Source organism: Brassica napus, chromosome C4 (assembly GCF_020379485.1).
Source record: "Brassica napus cultivar Da-Ae chromosome C4, Da-Ae, whole genome shotgun sequence".
Taxonomy (NCBI): Eukaryota; Viridiplantae; Streptophyta; class Magnoliopsida; order Brassicales; family Brassicaceae; genus Brassica; species Brassica napus.
The window spans coordinates 33,839,889-33,859,504 of record NC_063447.1 but is presented as its reverse complement, the minus strand read 5'-3'; the positions used below and the strand labels follow the sequence as shown (position 1 = coordinate 33,859,504).

General features: G+C 38.0%; 1 protein-coding gene across 1 annotated transcript; it reads right to left on the bottom strand.

Moving 5' to 3' along the window:
* Positions 1–17,840: 17,840 nt before the first annotated feature.
* LOC106447879 lies at positions 17,841–19,406 on the bottom strand. The gene is made up of 4 exons (XM_048755800.1): positions 19,221–19,406; positions 18,745–18,904; positions 18,252–18,598; positions 17,841–18,119 (listed from the first exon to the last, which is right to left on the bottom strand). The coding sequence occupies exons 1-3, from the start codon at positions 19,404–19,406 to the stop codon at positions 18,315–18,317; spliced, it is 630 nt and encodes a 209-aa protein (XP_048611757.1). The 3' UTR covers positions 17,841–18,119; positions 18,252–18,314.
* Positions 19,407–19,616: the final 210 nt, after the last annotated feature.

Below are 19,616 nucleotides of genomic sequence, written 5' to 3'. Positions count from 1 at the left end.
TCTTCCAAACAGTGGCTGGTCGGATTGAAGAACGGGAGACGCAACTAACCCAGGAGTCTTCCGATGGATTACCAGTCACATTGTCCACCGAAGAGGTCGACAGAATCTTCGAAGAGGTACAACTTAAAATTTTTGTTTACATTATTTTAAATATTTTAACATAATTAACTATATTAATATATGTTTTGATTTTATAGGTGGCTCCTAAAAAGAAGGGACGGATAGTCGGTATAGGCTCTGTTAACGAAGTTGCAAGGGCAACTTCGTCATACACTTCGAGACGGGATGAAGAGACTGCTCAGATGAAGGCTCGAATGGATAGCCAGCAGGTTCGTTTAGACTCTCTTGAGGATTTGCTAGACGTGATGGCCGTGGGAAACCCGGTTATGCAGAGAATGTTGAGTGAGAGACGAGCCGCTCTTGGAATGCCACCACGAGATCCCCAAGAGTCCGATCCAACCCGTCAACAGCCGAGCAACCCCACCAACTACTTCGAGAATATGTAGTTTTTTTTATTTTTCTGTTTGTATTATGAATTTAAATATTATTGTACGACTTTTTAAAATATGTTTTCCAATTTCATATTTCGTTTTAAAATTTAAATTATTTTAAATTCTGAATATTAAATATAAATTAAAATCTATTATATACAAATTAATAATAATATAATAAGAAACGATGTAAACTCCTCGTAAACATTACATGGAGTTTACATCGAATGTTTACGAGTGATTAACATCGAAATATTTACGAGGGTTTTACATCGAAATGTTTACGACTGATTTACAACGAAAGTATTTACGTGTGCTTTACATCGAAATAATTACGTGTCGTTTACGACGAATCCTTTCCCTGCGCTTTACGAGGAATATATTCCGTCGTAAACGTAACGAGTCGTTTACGACGAAACCTCCGTTACGACAGACGTTTAACAACGAAACGTCTTTCGACGTTAATTCGTCGTAACACCCCGTTTACGACGAATTTACAACGAATACTGCCCTAGTAAAAAATATGTTTTCTTGTAGTGTACTACCTTAAATGAATATAAGAATATATACTTTCCTATGCTAATACCCTCCCGCAGTCGATACGTGGTGATCTCGTACGTGAAGACTGTACTTGAATTATTTGAATAGAGAGGTACGGAGGCCTTTTGTGAAGATATCAGCATATTGATGCGCAGAGGGGACATGTAGGACACAAACCTGGCCGAGAGCCACTCTTTCGCGGACAAACAAAATGTCTAGCTCGATATGTTTTGTTCGATGGTGTTGTACTGGGTTCGTGGAGAGGTATACCGCGCTTACATTGTCACAATAGACAATTGTTGCTGTTGAAAGGGGGCAGCAGAGTTCGGTAAGAAGGTTGCGCATCCATATTGTTTCAGCTACTGCGTTTGCCACACCGCGGTATTCGGCTTCTGCACTAGATCGAGAGACCGTTGGTTGGCGTTTAGAAGACCATGAAATGAGGTTATCACCTAGGAACACTGCAAAACCGGATGTGGAGCGTCGTGTTGTCGGACAACCCGCCCAATCTGCGTCTGTATAAGCTGTTAGTGTCGCCGTCTTGGACGGAGAAATATGTAAGCCTTCTGCTATGGTTCCTTTTAGGTAACGAAGGATGCGTTTGATGGCAGTGAAATGCGGCTCGCGAGGATCATGCATGTGCAGACATATTTGTTGTACGGCATACGCGATATCAGGGCGAGTGAAAGTGAGATATTGTAGAGCACCGGCGAGGCTACGATAGAGCGTTGGATCTTCGACTGGAGGCCCATCAGCGGCATGTAGTTTTGCGGATGTGTCCACCGGGGTTGAAGATGGATTGCAGTTGGACATATTAGCGCGATGTAATATATCTGCCGCGTAGTTTCGTTGGTCCAAGAAGAGCCATTGTTGTCCATGCGAACCGAAATGCCAAGAAAATAGTGAAGCAGACCAAGATCTGTCATTGAGAATTCAGATTTGAGAGAGGAGAGAATAGACCTTAGAATAGTGGAAGAAGAGGCTGTGAGGATGATATCATCCACATAGAGGAGAAGATATGCAAGTTCTGAGCCTTGGCGATAGACGAACAAAGATGTGTCGCTCTTGCTGTTTTTGAAACCAATCTTTGTAGCGTACTGGGTGAAACGTTGAAACCATGCACGTGGGGATTGCTTAAGGCCATATAACGATTTCTTGAGAAGGCGGACATGATTTGGTTTTTCTGGATCAACGAAACCTGGTGGCTGGTGCATATAGACTGTTTCCTTAAGAGTCTCGTGTAAAAATGCTTTTTTGACGTCAAGTTGGTGTAGTGGCCAGTTCCAAGAGACCGCAAGGTGGAGGACAGTGCGGATTGTTGTTGGCTTAATGACTGGACTGAAAGTCTCCTCACAATCAACACCGACTTGTTGAGATTTTCCATTTGCGACGAGCCGTGATTTATGTCGTCGTAGCGTACCATCTGCATTAAATTTATGACTAAACAACCACATGGAACGCACAACATTAGTGTTTAAAGGACGCGGCACAAGATCCCATGTGCCACTTTCAACTTGGGCGTCATATTCAGACTTCATTGAGGCATTCCAGTTTGGGTCACGAGCAGCTTGAATATGAGACCGAGGAAGAGGAGAGACGAGGTCTGTGTGCAAAGAGACAATATTCTTGGCTTTGTTGATCCCGCTTTTACTCCTGGTTTGCATTTGGTGAGGGTGGACAGGAACAGAGATAGCAGGAGAAGGGGCAACATTAGTAGAAGAGGTATCATGAGAAGGAATGGGTTCAGGTGTAACAGAGGAAGGATTTTCCGAAGGCAGAGATGAGGGTTGGGGAGGTGAAGTGTTTGTTACCGGTGAAGCAGAGGAAGGAAGAGTGGATAATGATGAACCAAGATTAAAAAGCGAAGGGTGATAAGAAGTGGGAGCGATGGGAGTGTTGATAGATGAAGGTGTTGATGTAGAGAAGAAAGGGAAGGTAGCTTCATCGAAGATGACATGCCGAGATAGAATAATGTGTCGAGAGTCAAGGTCAAGACATCGGTAGCCACGATGGTGTGAGGGATATCCCAAGAAAACACACCTTGTAGATCGGGGAGAAAGCTTATTAGATGAAGTTGCTAAAAGGCTGGGATAACACAAGCAACCAAAAACGCGAAGATGATCATACGAAGGTGTTTTGTTAAAAAGACGAGTGAAAGGAATTTGGTTATCAATGGCAGTAGAAGGTAGTATGTTAAAAAGATGAGCAGCCATGTGCAATGCTTCAACCCAATAGGTGTTTGGCATATGAGACTGAAAAAGAAGGACACGCACTAGATTGTTGATGGTGCGGAGGGTTCGTTCAGCACGGCCATTTTGAGGAGAAGTGTATGGACAGGAAAAACGTGGCTGAATACCATGAGAAGAAAAGAAATCCAACATTTCTCGATTATTAAATTCGCCACCATTGTCACACTGAAAACTTTTTATAGGAATTTTAAACTGAGTTTTGACAAAGTTGTAAAATGTAAAAATTTTGCAAAAACCTCACTTTTTTGACGAAGAGGATAAATCCAAACAAAATGTGAGAATTGATCTAAGAAAATAACATAATATTTAATTCCACTAATACTGGACATTGGAGACGTCCAAATGTCGGAATGAATTATTTCAAAGGGAGAAGAAACAACTGATGAAGAAGAATAAAACGGTTGTCTAATATGTTTTCCAAGTTGACAAGCATGGCACAAAGAAGAAATATCAGTTTGCGAGCAATCAAATAAACCAGAAGAAACAAGACGACGAAGAACAGAATGACCGGGGTGTCCTAAACGGTGATGCCAAGTTGAAGCAGTGGCAGAGGAAATGAATGCTTGTGGTGAAGAAGGAGCAGAGGGAGACGAGATAGAGTAAAGCGGGCCTTTGCTATCACATCGGATGAGAGGAGTCCGAGTACGAAGGTCCTTAACAAGAAAACCAAGAGGGTCAAATTCGACAGAGCAAGAATTGTCAATGGTAAATTGACGCACAGAAATTAGATTTTTTAAAATTTTTGGACAGGGAAGAACGTTGTTAAGATGCAGAGGACGAGAAGTTGATGGAAAGGATGTTCGACCAAAAGCAGTGACCGGTAAAATAGAACCATTACCAACAGTAACAAGCGGAAGTGACGTATGCGAAGAAGAAGATATAGTTGAGAGAGTACCTGGCTGAGAAGTGAGATGAGCAGTCGCACCTGAATCCATGTACCAGCCAGCATCAGATGGATCAGTGAGAGTCATGGTATTGAAGGCGTTAGCAAGAGTTGTGGGTATGAGATCGTTAGATTCCACAGAAGGGGCTTGGTGCATTCCTGCAAGATAAGCTGAACCAGTGGAAGGAGGTGCTGGACCTAAGATCCCTGGGGACGGACGGGACTATCTCTGCAGTGTATGAGGCGCAGCCGCAGCTCTTACTTGAGGGTTTGACTGAGACCACGGCGAACCAGGCCACATCGGCATGTTGGCCCATTGTGGGTACATGGACCACGGAGGAAGAGCAGGCCACTGCAGCTGATTGTGTCCATTCCAAAAAGTTGGCTGTTGTTGATTCCAGTTGCCACTATTCCAATTTGAGTTGCCACGTCCCCTATTATGGCGACCACCTCCTCTATTTACACGGTTGTTGCGACCACTGTTTCGGTTATTTTGGTATTGAGGAGCTGAGGATGCTGTTCTGTTGTCATAGGTCTGTGGTGATGCAGCAAGAAGAACTTGGGGAGAGGAGGCATGATCAACGTGCGAAGGATCTGGTCGTCGTTGCGTCTTGAGACGGTCTTCCTCATCTTTGAGCATTGAGCGAGCATCATTGAAAGAACATGGAGGAGATCGATGTTTGATGACGTTAACAATATTATCAAATTTGGAACTAAGACCATTTAGGAGATGCATCACGAGGACACATTCTGTGATAGGCGAGTTGACATTGGCTAGAAGATCAGAAAGAGTTTTCAGTTTCTGACAGTACTCATGAACGGACAGGTCGCCAATCGTCAATGACCGGAGCTCGTTTTTGAGCTGGATGGCTCGAGCTTCCTTGTTATCACGAAACAGATTCTCAATGGTGGTCCATAGCTCACGTGCAGAGCACTTGGTTTTGAGAACAGATTTGAGAAGCGATTCAGATATTGTTCCGTAGATCCACATCTTGACAGTGCCGTCGACTTGGGACCAAGCTGTGTCTGTCGGACCCGTCGGGAGAGAAATGCCATCGAGATGGCCAAGAACGGTGAAGCTATGACAGTGTGTCTCGAAGAGTTCACGCCAAAGATCATAGTTCATCTGGTTCATGTCCAAAATGATTGGAATATGATTCTTAATTTGGGTGAGACTCAAGGTACGGTGGGAGATTTGAGTTGGTTGTGCCACCATCGTTACGTTTGTAACTTGTGAAAAGAAAAAAAAAACACAGGAAGAAGAAACGTAGAGTTTGAGAAGTGAGAGAGGGAAGAGATGTTTAGAACCAGAGGAGAGAGAGATTTAGAAACAGATGAAGAAGATGATGAACAGTAAAGAGCAGAAATAATAATGAGAGGTTTAGGAGGCGGTTATTAGAGCACAAGCTCTGATACCATGTTTGATTAGGTTTAATCCAATCGATGATTGGTCTCATTCTATTGATATCATTATATAGTATACTTCGTACAAAGGAGCCATTAGAGGACTCTACCTCTATGAGTCGTCGGTAACAAACGACGAGACAAGAAGTAGTTTGGTTTGCCGGAGAAGGAGGAGAAGAATCTGACGGCGTTGCTTGTGGCTATGAGGTTTGTCGTAGCCATTTTTAGTAACCAACAAGTACAAAAAAAAAAGTTGATTCTTTTGATTTGGAAGGGGCTTTGCGTGGGAATCATTTATATATAGCACGCACATCTCATTGTTTTACATTATACAACTTTTTCCATATTGAAAGTTTTTTTTTGATACTTAGAATTATATACCTAATTTATCTCTCTATTACTATACTATACTATTAGGTTAATATCCGCGCTTTGCGTGGAATAAACATTGTATATAAAAATTATTTTTACATACTATAATTTATCTTATGTTTTTACATATTACAATACTAACAAAATAATAAATATATATTAAATAATTAAAAAAATTAATTATTAAATGGAAAATACACGGTAAAATCAGGATATCAAGTAGAACGGGTCTATCCTGATAAGGAAAAATCACCCGAATTTTATGGATCCACTGTGGACATATTGAAAGCATTCTGTTGGAAGGTGCGGTGCCCTCCAAAAATAAAGCATTTCTTATGGAAACTTCTATCAGAGTGTATAGCGGTACTGAAAAATCTAAAAGCAAGAGAAATACAAGGGGACATTTGTTGTGCAAGATGTGGAGCTCCAGAGAAATCCATAAATCATGTTTTCTTCGAATGCCCTCCGGCACGACAGGTGTGAGCACTTTCAAGGATACCATTGAATCCTCATCTCTTCCCTCTCTGTTCTCTTTTTGCAAATATGGATCATCTTTTTTGGAGAGTTAGTCCAAAAATGGAGGATCACCAATTTGCATGGATATTATGGTATATTTGGAAATGTCGAAACAACAAAGTTTTTAGCAATTTGGATGTTGATCCAAGAGATACGCTTAAACTAGCAGAACTAAAATCAACACTTTGGGCGGAGGCACATGTAACAAGTAATCAGAGGGTTTCAAATCAAGTACAGGAAAGAATTGTACCAACAATACCAGGGAGATGGTGTTTCATAGATGGCTCATGGAAAGATAAGGAACAATTCTCATGACAAGGCTGGTACAACACTTTAGCGGGTTTTGATGGATTGCTAGGGGCACAAAATGTCATGGCAAGTCTTTCACCTCTTCATTCGGAGGTAGAAGCGCTAATATGGGCAATAGAATGCATGAGGAATTTACGGCAATTTCAGGTCACATTTGCGACTGATTGTTCTCAATTGGTAAAGATGGTTTCAGAACCAGAAGAATGACCAGCATTTGACAATTACCTGGAAGACATTAAGCTTCTGAAAAGAAGCTTTCTAAACTCAGAGATCGTTCATGTACCTCGGACGGAAAATCAAAAGGCGGATAGCTTAGCACGCAGTGCTAGGAAACAACCGTCTTTCGTCGTTCACATGGATGCAGAGTTACCGGTTTGGTTTATAGAGTCAGTATGAGTCTGTAGATGATTGATGTCAAAAAAAAAATTAAATTGGTGCAAACACGTCAAAGCAGTCACTTTTGTTTATTTATAATAATTTTATGGTAAATTAATTTATGCAATCACTTTGATATATTTTGTATCGATATAAATAAATTTAAATTATATTAACATAGATATATAATATATTTTAATATGGATATCTATTAAATGAGACTTATTTATCATATGGTTTTATGATTATATATTTATATGTATCATTGTAAACTCATGATAACAATTTTTTAATGTGAAACTTTTAATAGTTTTAATTGTTTAACCGTTCTTGAATATTTACTGTGAACTTCAAAATTAAAATTATAAGTTCTCGAGAATTGTTCAATTAAAATTTTTGAAATTCAAATATTTGTGTAGTTTTATATACTTTAATATATATTATTTTAAATATCTATTAAATGAGAATTTTTACTTATATGGTTTTACAAACATTTATATTTTTATAATATATTTTTTGAACCCTTGATTACAAATTTTTTAATGTTGGACTTTTAATAGTTTATTTATAGTCATTTTAAAAAATTCAAATTATGACACATATGAAAAATGTAAGTTTTTATTATATAGTTAATATGATTGTTTATTTTATGTTAATAATATAATTTTAAACATAAATGATAGAGAATAAACATTTTTTAGTAAATCTTTATTATTAAAATCATTAATTCTCATATATATGCTATAATCATTTAAAGTTATTTTGTAGCTTTTATTTAGGAAAAGAAGAAAAAATATTAATTGTACATTATTAATTATTTTTTGATTAGTTTAATGAAGATTGCTGACAAAAAAAATGAAGACTATAATATATATTTAATGAACCAACATATATCTCTATAAACTTTGAGAAGCATTTTAGTGATAACATGTATCATAGTTAAAATATTGTAATGTTTATCTTTTAATATATACGAAAATTATAAGTGTGTTCTAATGTTGTTAGCTCCTCCGTTACACTTGCATCTTCTTCTTCTTTGTCCTCTTGCATACTCTCTTGAAACCCTACACCTAGTATCAAAACTACCAGAACCGGTCATGGACATAGGCACATAACGAGATGAAATATTAGTCTACAACCTTCAAAAAAAAAACATATATATATATATATATATATATATATATTTATAACCTCCAAAATATTAGTGGTTAATAAGTAAATATTATTCAAGTCTCATGAATCTATCTGAACTTTTTTTTTTTTTGAAAAAGGGCATAATCTATCTGAACTTAGTCTCCCGTAGGAGGAATATATCGAGCACAGTGGCTCGTGCCCTCTCTGGAAGGTTTTGACGCTGTTGTTGACTTATCTCACACTCAATGATTCTTGCCTTTTCGCTTACTTTACGGGTCAAAACTCTGACGAAAATCACACGGCCTACCCAACTATTTTATATTTTGATTCGATCGCGAATCCAATTAAAGAATAGTTTTGTGATAGTTAGTTGGGAAGATATGGTAAATTGAAATTCTATATTGTCCATGCGTGATTCTCAAGTCCGCCAGAATGACCTGTTCATCAATAAATTAGCATATTTTAGTAACGGAAATGAAAAATATTTGTTTCAGATCTTGGTACGCCATCAAATCTCTTTGCTACTTTTGGCCATTTTTGCTTTTGGTCCCACTGTTGTTGCCAAATCTGGATCTACTCAAGTCAAGCATCTCTGGCCATTTTTACTTTTGGTCCCACTGTCGTAGCGTTTAATTTTTTTCAATCAACTGGGTTAGGGCAGTGGTACTCAAAGAGAACTCCAATACGGTGAATCCGCACTTCGATTCTCAACTTGACAAAAACTGATGAAACCCCACGCTATATAAAGGAGGGCAAGTGATATTACGTGAACACGCATATCAATTAACCTACACTATGTCGATGTAACACTTTAAGATCGAATCTAGAAAGAACAACGGTTACACTTTATTTTTACGAGATCAATATTAAATTAAAAAAATAAGGGGATTTCAAGATTAAAGTATTGTAACAAGTAAGTAACATATTGGTTTAAAAAATTTAGATGATTAAGACTGCTAGTCTAGAGTGGATTGATCGGGGTATTAAACAAGCGTGAGCCAAACAATTATTCAAGTTCAATTTAGCACTAGTCCAGAACTCAGATCACTTAGAGTCATGTACCTAATATTTATATTTATATACTATAGTGTATTATAAAATGTGTTCTAATTGTGTTAGCTCCTCCGTCACAGTCCTTCAATAAGAACCCCTTATGGGTTCTAATCAATAAATTAGTAATAAATATAGTGATTTGAAAGGTTTAGAACTTTTGTTAATCTAATTTAATTTTTTCTCGTCCAATGGTAAAACCTCATTGAGGTTCTTAAATTTTTTTTTAAGTAGAATGATTGGATTTCATAACATAACATGAAAGAATATAATTTTTTTTAAAACGAAGACATTACAACATATTGAAAATACAAATAGTAATCGTAAACGAGAAAAAACCAATTTCTGATGTATTTTGTTTTCACGGACTCGATTCCGAATGCTCATCATATTCCCGAGATTTCACTACAAGAAAACACGCTATATTCCGACGGACGTTCCGACGGACAACAAATTCGTCGGACAAATTTGACGATTTTCCGACGGCATTCCGACGAAACCAAAAAATACAACTTCGTCAGAAATTCGTCGGAATATACCGACGACTTTCCGATCAAAGAGTGAGCATCGGTATATACCGACGCAATTCTGACGACATTCCGATTTAATATATAAACTTTACGTTCGTCCAAAATTCGTCGGTATATACCGACGACTTTCCGACGACCTTGCGATCAATAATATAACTGTCGCTGTCGTCGGAAGTTCGTCGGTATATACCGACAAATTTCAGACGAACCTTTTGACCATTGCCGACAAATACATATGATCGTTTTATAGCCGTTGAGATAGGAAAATACCGACGAAATTCCAACGGATATGACCGTTAGGGTCGTCGGAATTCCGTCGGAATGCCATCGGACTGCCGTAAGCAATTTCCTATAAATACAACCTCTCCTCATTCAACTCATTCACTCCTCATTCACTCCTCATTCTCTCTTCACTCTCTCTAATCACAACAATTCCGAGAAAATCATGTCTTCAGGAGTTTATTATCGTTCGTGGATGGATAAACCTCATATGGATCCCAACACCAATTTACTTACGGAAGAATACAGTCAAGGGATTGGAGTATTCATGAAGCTTGTTGAACAGCAACCGGATGCAAAAACCAGTATGTTAAGATGTCCCTGCTCTACTTGCAATAATAATAGGATTATAAGAAAATTCGATGTTTGGACTCATTTGTATATGAGAGGATTTTCACGTAATTATAAAGTTTGGTATCTTCATGGGGAAACTGGTTATGAATATGGTAGTAATAGCGAACCTCAGCCTGTTAGCGAACCTCAGCCTGATACTAGGTTAGAAGAACCTAAATCGGATATAGATTATGGTGTAGGTACTGTGCAGATGGTACATGATCATTACAGAGGGGAAGAACCAAATCCCGAATCTAGGAGAGTTTTTGACATGTTGGATGCCGGAAAACAATCTTTGTATAAAGGTTGTAGAGATGGTCATTCACCCTTATCATCTGCAACTAGATTGATGGGTATTAAGACAGACTATAATTTGGCTGAAGAATGTGTGGATGCGATTACTGATTTTGTCAAAGGTATTCTACCTGAGGATAATCTTGCACCGGGTTCATACTAATAGGTTCAGAAACTTGTTGCGGGTCTTCAACTACCGTACGAAGTGATAGATGTATGTATTGACAACTGCATGATCTACTGGGGAGCGGATAAGGAACGGGATAACTGCAAATTTTGTAGGAAACCTCATTATCAGGAGACGAGGGGAAGAGTTCCGATCCCGTTCAAAAGGATGTGGTATTTGCCTTTGACGGAAAGATTGCAGAGGTTGTATCAGTGTGAGCGCACAGCAAAAGCAATGAGATGGCACGCATAGCATTCCACAAATGGTGAGATTAAACATCCTTCAGATGCGAAGGCTTGGAAACATTTCCAATCAACATATCCAGAATTTGCGGAAGAGAGAAGAAATATTTATCTTGGATTATGTACTGATGGTTTCAGCCCATTTGGAAAGAGTGGAAGACAGTATTCTCTATGGCCAGTTATTGTGACACCGTACAACTTACTGCCAAGCTTGTGCATGCGACGAGAGTTTTTGTTCCTCTTAATTCTCGTCCCCGGGCCAGAGCATCCTAAGAGATCACTAGACGTGTTTCTTCAACCACAGATATATGAGTTGCAACAACTATGGGCGCATGGTTTTGAGACATATGATGTTTCGTGCAAAGAAAACTTTTATATGCGGGCAGTACTTATGTGGACAATAAGTGACTTTCCAGCATATGGTATGTTATCCGGATGGACAACACATGAAAGGCTATCATGTCCATATTGTCAAGATGACACAGATGCTTTCCAACTAAAGCACGGAAGGAAAACATGTTGGTTTGACTGTCACAGAAGATTTCTACCACCTGATCATCCATACCGTAGGAGTAAGACTTTGTTTAAGAAGAACAAGCCGGTGTTTGATGGTCCACCTGAGGAAGTTAGTGGGGAAAAATTGTGGAAGCAGTTGAGGGATTTTGGTGCAGGGAGGACGCCAGACGTAGGTAGACATGAAAACATTCGAGTCAATGCGGTTGGAGAGCTACATAACTAGCACAAAAAGAATATTTTCTGAGATCTGCCATATTGGGAGGATCATCCATTGCGGCATAATTTAGATGTCATGCATATCGAGAAGAACTTTTTCGACAATCTGATGAACACAATCCTTAACATCCAAGGTAAAACGAAGGATAATTTGAAGTCAAGGTTGGATTTAGTCGATATCTGTGATCGTTCTGAACTTCACGTTGATGAGAACGGTACGGCCCCTTTTCCCATTTATCGGCTAGATGGTACTGGAAAAGAAGAGTTCTTTGATTGGATTACAGATAGAGTAAAATTTCCAGACGGTTATTCATCAAATTTGCGAAACTGCGTTGATAGAAGCGAAGGAAAGTTTACTGGCTTGAAGAGTCATGATTGTCATGTAATTATACAGCGCCTCCTTCCGTTTGCTTTTTCCGCACTATTGCCACGTAATGTTCATGAAGCAATTGCAGGTATAACTGTTTTTTCGCGATTTATGCACCAGAGCAGTGACTGCAGAGGGTATTAGTAATCTGAAGGCAAACATACCAGTCAGCATGTGCAACCTCGAAAATATATTTCCTCCATCATTCTCTGATGTAATGGAACATCTTGCTATTTATCTCGCAAGAGAATTGGAACATGGTGGTCCTGTGCAGTACCGATGGATGTATCTTTTTGAGCGTTATATGCATCATCTGAAGAAGAAGGTCAAAAATTTAAGTAAGGTGGAAGGATCTATAGTCGCCCAGGTGATCAATGAAGAAACTGCAATCTTTGCTGAAAACTATTTTCCATCAGAAGTGCATACAAAAAAACCGAAGACCTGCTCGGAATGATGACAGAGGGGAGAGGGAAACATATCATGTTACTGTCCCAAGCATGTTCACGGAAATAGGACGACTTAGTGGAAAACCCACGAATCGGAGACTTACGGAGACTGAGCAAGCTCATTTGCAAATATATTTGCTCACCAACTGTGAAGAAGTTCTATAATATGAGAGGTAAAAATAGTTATTCATTTAAATTTTTTGATTAATATAAAATAATTTTATTTTATATTGATGATATCTTTTTATATAGTGTTTATATGGCAGAGTTGCGTATGACTCACAGGCATGCGATAGAAGATGAGCTTCAACAACTCAGACATAACGGATTTGCTGCATGGCTTCTTAGTTATGTGAGTCATATATCATATTACCCTATGCATATGATTAGTTTATATTTAATATAAAGTAATTAACTTTTCACTCATATATATATGTTTTTAATTTATAGGTGAATGATGTTTTGGCCAGAGGTTTTGTGTTCGATGATTGGATATGCGAATTTGTGCGGGGACCAAACTATGTGGTCAAATCATATCTAAAATATTGTACGCGAGGATTTGCATTCACAAGGAAAGGTCATTCTAGGACAACATATGATGATGGTGTTTCGTCTTGTTCCGGTGACGATGTCTACTACGGTAACATAGAAGAAATATTGGAAATCCAGTTTCCTGGTATGGTTGGAATGCGGTGTGTAGTATTCTATTGTGATTGGTATGACACCACCCCAGATAGAGGAGTGAAGACTGATGCGTTTGGTGGTACATCGGTTCATTCGCGGCGGAAACTTCAATATTATGATCCCTTCATTCTTGCTTCGCAAGCTGATCAGGTATGTCAATTTATTCATAATTAATGGTTTATATTTTACTAATACCTTGTATAATTGATAGGTGTGCTACATCAGTTACCCTCGGGTGACGTACAGAGACGATCCATGGATGACTGTAACGCAAATCAACCCAAGAGGACGAGTGGATGGAACTTCTGTTAATGAACCATTACAACCAGACTCTACCAGCAACTTGAGTGCAGTTGAAGATTTGGCAGATGTTGAACTCATTGAGAATTTTACCGAGTTTGGACTTGATGCTGTTGTACATTCAGAGGACGAAGCTGAGGTTGAGGAGTTTGATGAAGATTCTGATGATTCTGATTAGGAATTCTTATTAGTTGACTTGTATTTACTAGTTGTTGTAATTACATAAGTTGTTTTTTTTTTAAACAAGTCCGTCGGTATTCCGTCACTATATACCGACGACATAGCGACGAAAAATGGTTTCATTCTAAGTGGACAAGTTCCTCGGAAATACCTCGGAATATACCGAGGACATTCCGACAAACTCGTTAAATTCGTCGGAATGTCCTCGGTAATCCGAGGTATTTCCGAGGACTTATGTTTTTAAAAATTTTCATATCAAAATATATATAAATTTGGATACCGAAACTATGAAAATAACACATAATAAGTGTTTAGTATGGTATTAGATCGTAACCGTTCAAATATAACAACTCATTAAAATATTTATGTATGTATATCATGGTTTTCATAACATCTCATCATAACACTCATATACTTATACAATCATATTCATCTAATCTTATACTACAAAAATGTTTTTGTGAAAAATCGTGTTATGTAAACATTTTTATAGTTAAATCTTTATGCAAATACCATATATTTTATCAAAGATTTGGATTTTTCATTTAGAAACTTGTGTTCAACCCCTAAACACTACGTCGTCGGAATTCCGTAGGAAAAACTCGTCAGTAATCCGTCGGAAAATACCGATGACATTCCGACGGATTTAATATGCGGCGAAATTCTGACGACATTACTAATTCCGTCGGAAATCCGTCGGAATATCAAATTACCCGGGAAAAAGAAACCGCGTGAAAATATTCGCGAACATATATTTAATGATTCCGACGAAATTCCGACGGATACATGTCCGTCGAAATCATTAAAGATAAAAACCCTGGACGTTTCCTTCTTCGTCATTTCCGCCTCTCTCTCTCAACTCTCTCCGATTTCTCTCTCTTTGACGGTGACTCCGGCGATTTGCGAGCTCCCATCTCCGGCGATTCCTCTTCCCACCGTCAGATCTCTTCCCCCACTCCACAAATCATGTAAGATTCTATAAAACCTTTGTGTATTTCAATTTTTTAGGGTTTAGGAAGTTAGATCTTAGGATTTAAGGTTGTTTGATTGAAAACTTTAAGATTGAATGGATAGTTTAGGATCTATTAGTTAGGATTGTTGTTTGGATAGTTGTTTTAATTTTTTTTGGATTGAAAACGTTTTTGTATTTTTAAAATTGTTTTTGGGGTTTCCAGTAATATATTATATATAATAAAACGTTTTTTAAAAGTTTTATATATATTTAACAACCTTTTCTATATTTATAAACATTTTATAAATATTTTGTTTTAGATAAAATGATTTTATATTTGTTTATATAGATAAAAACGTATATATATATTTATTATTATTTAACAACTAGTTCTATATTTATGAACATTTTTAAAAATATTTATAATTTTTTTTATACATACATATATATATATACATATATATATCATTTTTAGATGTAAAAATAATTTTTAATATATTTAACAACCATTTCTATATTTATAGTTTTTTTAAAACATTTATAATTTTTTTATACATACATATATATATATATCATTTTTAGATTTAAATATATAAATTAAAACATTTTAAATAGAAAATCATTTTTAATATATTTAACAATCTTTTGATGTTTTAACATTTATTTTTTAGGTCAGAGGAAGCACGCCATTCCGCATCCCGTCGTTCTGCACCCCGTGGCGGCCGAGGTAGTTCGGCGAGCAGTTCCCGTCCATCGGGATCATCTCACGAACAAAACTCGGTTCCCGCATATGTTCCCGCTCCCGCTCCATATGTTCCCGCTCCCGCTCCATATGTTCCCGCTCCAGCTGCTCAGGAGGATCCGGGGGTCATGTCAGTTCAACAATTGGTTCAACAACCAGGTCGAGAGCATCTCCCGGTTCTCCATCCCAACCCACGACCGGGACATACAACTTGGTTAGTATTTTTATTTTATTTGTAGTGTTTTTCCATTAATTAACTTTCTAACATGCATTTTTTTTTTAAAGGTTCAACAAGTCGAGCAATGGCATTAGCAGGAGCATCAACAATATGATGTATTCCATTCTCCATACCAGATATTCGAAGTGGAGTGTGATTCCTGGCGAGGACCGGGAGTTGTGGTTTCGTCAGTTTGTGGTAACTCTTCCGTTTTTTTTTAAAGCATTTTCCAATTTTTTTTATATATATCTACTTATTAAATTATGTGTGTTTTGTAGCAAGAGTTCAATTGGGAGTCCGGTCTCACGGAAACAGTCCGTCAGAAATTCAATGAAAATGCCATGGACTCTTATACGAAGCAGATCAACGCTTGGAAGACAGTATGGCAGAAGAACAAGAGGCCACGGTACATCAACGGGACGGTGTGGGAGCAGTTGATAGTCCATTGGGAGAAGGACGACACTGCAGCGACGTCTCTTAAGAACTCCAAGAAGTGGAAGAGCGATCGTGGCAGGAAAGGTATGTATGTGCACAACCTCGGCGCTTGCTCTATGTCTTCTAAGGAGGATCAACTTGTAAGTTATATTTTTTTTTTATCTTTATATTTATTTAAATAAATATTTTTATATATTCTTTGGCTAATGACTCTTTTTTAGATTGAAGCAAATGACGGTTATCCCGTTGATCATCTTCAACTTATTAAGGAGGCTCACACTAACAAGAAGAAGGGTCAAATTCAGGACGCCGTGATCAGATCCGTCGTTGACTTGGTGGAAACTCAAAAAGAAGATCTTCTATCTTCTCAGCCTCTCTCTGATGACGGTGATTCTACGGGAGCTTCAACCAACATGTTCTGATTGCAAATAAATGAGATGGTCGAAAAGGTAATTTTTTTATTAATATATTTATTTTATAATGTAGTTTACTAACTTTAAATATTTTTGTAGGCGGTTCCTAAAAGGAAAGGAGGATGTTTAGTTGGGTTGGCCTGCCGTGCTACTTCGTATCCGGCGTCTTCTTCGCAAGTTCTGTATACCGATCCCATGATTCTAGAGCAGCTACAGAACAAAGATGAACGGATTGTGGCATTGGAGGAGCAGAACACCACTATTCTTTCTGAGAATGCCACTATCCTTGCTCAGCTGGAATCCCAAAAGAAGACCAACGCCGAGATTTTGGAAAAGCTAGATCGTTTGTTGCCTTAGGATTCTTAGTTTTTTATGAATTTTAAAACTTGATGAATGTTTTTTTTTCTATTTAAGTTTCTATGAATTTAAATTCTATAATATTATTAGTTTGAAATTTCAGATTTTGTGTATATATTAATTTTTAATATAAAAAAATATTTATAAATGCAAAATTTATAAATATTTAAAAATGGTATATTCTGACGAATCAGAGTCGTCAGAATATACCGACAAACCGGTTCGTCCAAATATACTGACGAATCATAGTCGTCGGAATATACCGACGAGTACGAACCTGCTTGTCGTTATATTCCGACGACTCTAATTCGTCAGTATATTCTGACGACCTAATTCGTCGGAATATAGTGTTTCCGATGAATTCTGTTCTCGGAATATGTTATCGGAGTGTCGTCAGAAGTTCGTCAGAATGTGGTTTATCGTTATTCGTCAGAAAGTCGTCGGAAACTCTGACGAAATTCCGACGAATTTTTTTTCCGACGAAATGATACCGACAACCACTGTCGTCAGAAATTCGTCAGTATCCGCCTATTCCGACGAACTTCGGACGATTTTGTCCGTCAGTATCCGCCTGTTTTCTTGTAGTGTTTGAAGGCATATCTGATGATCAAAAATTTGGTTGAATCTTTCATCCATCATTTCTTCAAGATTATTAGAAGAGGAAGAAGACATTTAGAATAAATGTTTTTGGTGAAATGGTAAAAGAAACACAATATTTTAGGATTTTTTTGGTGAAATGGTTTGGTGCAATGATAATAGAAACACAATAATATACTCCTTTTGTCTTAAAGATAGACTCGGAAGAGGAAAAAAGAAATGGTTTGTTGAAAAGGTAAAGAGAAACACAATACACTCGGAAGAGAAAAATATAAATGGTTTGTTCATAACATCGATCAATATTGCATAGCTTATAAAGAGTTAATACCAATGACTATATCAAGACATGGTCAGCGAAACTGTTAGTTTCAGGTTTCATACTGTTGTACATGGACAATATGAGTTGCTAAAAAGACAGAATTTCCAAGAAATGGTGGATGGAGTCTTGAATCCCTGCAAATGCGACCACAAACTCTGCTGTATCTGTTTGATTCAGCAGCTTCTTCATCACCAGTTCCAACACTTTATACCTGCACATCACCAGTTTCTGCTATTCAAATCTTTCACTTAACTCAACCGGACTATAAAGAAAATAACATCCCCTATGTCTTTCAGTTCATCACTAACATTCCTTATTTTTGTGATGGAGAGAAAAGCAAAACCTGAGTCAGCTCATGAGGCGGTATCCAAGCCAGGACACAGCAGCCAGCTCATGAGGCGGTATCTTATTTCTGTGGAAGGTCAAGAATGGAAGTGGGATGCCAATCTCCAAGCCAGGACACAGCAGCCAGCTCATGAGGCGGTATCCAGGTGGGCATGAGAAGGTTAGAGACATCCTTCAAGGAGGTTGAAACCATGGTCTTGAAGTAATGCGACTGGTATCTGCTCAGCTGTTCTTCAATCAGCTCATCAAGCTCCCACCTGGATTTAAGCTCCTTGTCTAGTCTTGCAGCTATGATATTCTGTTCTTGCCTCCACAGTTCGTACAAGTCTCCAGGTGATTCGTCATCTAAGCAATCAGGTAACATCAGTTACTTTATAATGATGGCAAAAACAGATAACACTACAATGCAATTATCAAAAGTTTCACCCATCTACATTACTATATAAGTAACTCAAAAAACTTAGTCAAATAATGAAACTTTATGCGGATACCTTTTCTAGAAGAGTCGTGCTGGTGAGATCTCCAGGAGTGATGTCTTTTAGAACAACCACCGGCTTTACTAGCAGCGTTTCTCTCAAGATCATCCCATGAAACTGATTCCACAATGTGGGTTTCCTCAAATCCACTCTCTTCACTATAATCAATAAGAGACTAACCCAACCTGGAAAAAGAACTGAAAATTGTTAGTGTCTAAATAACAGATGGATTTCAACGAGGGAAGAATCCATAACAAACTTAATCAAATGATCCAAAACACTTGAACCTCTTCACAAACGAGATCGTAACACTAATACCAATTACAAGTCTTGGAACCAAACAATGCAAACTCGAAAGGTGGAGCTAGCTGGAATAAATGCATGAAGCGCGCACACACACACACACATGGATGCACATGCTCTCATAAATACACTCCTCCTCCAAAAAAGAAAACTTTTTTAGATTCAGACAAAAGAGAAAAATATCAAACCTTTACGGCAAGAGAAGGTCCTAATCGATCAGCGAAGACACTGGAACCGACCCAGCAAGCGAAACACATGAGAGCCACAACGAACCCAGATTTCTTATCCAAGCAGATGTGGATTACGATGTTGATTGGGTTGCTGTGGTAAGCACCGTAGAAGGCGAAGTGCTTCTCGAGATCGAGCAATCCCATCATGCAAAGAGTGAACCTCCAAGGTGATTTCATTGACAGATTTGGAGGAGATGCTGGAGTGATCGATAGATTTTGTAACATGCAAAGAGAAGAAGGAAGAAGATGAAAGAAACAGACAGAAAAATAAATGGGATTTTTTTCCCTTTTGTTTTTAAGGCATATCCAATACAAGAAGGACACGTTAGGGGTTTTTAGCATTTCTTAAAACTC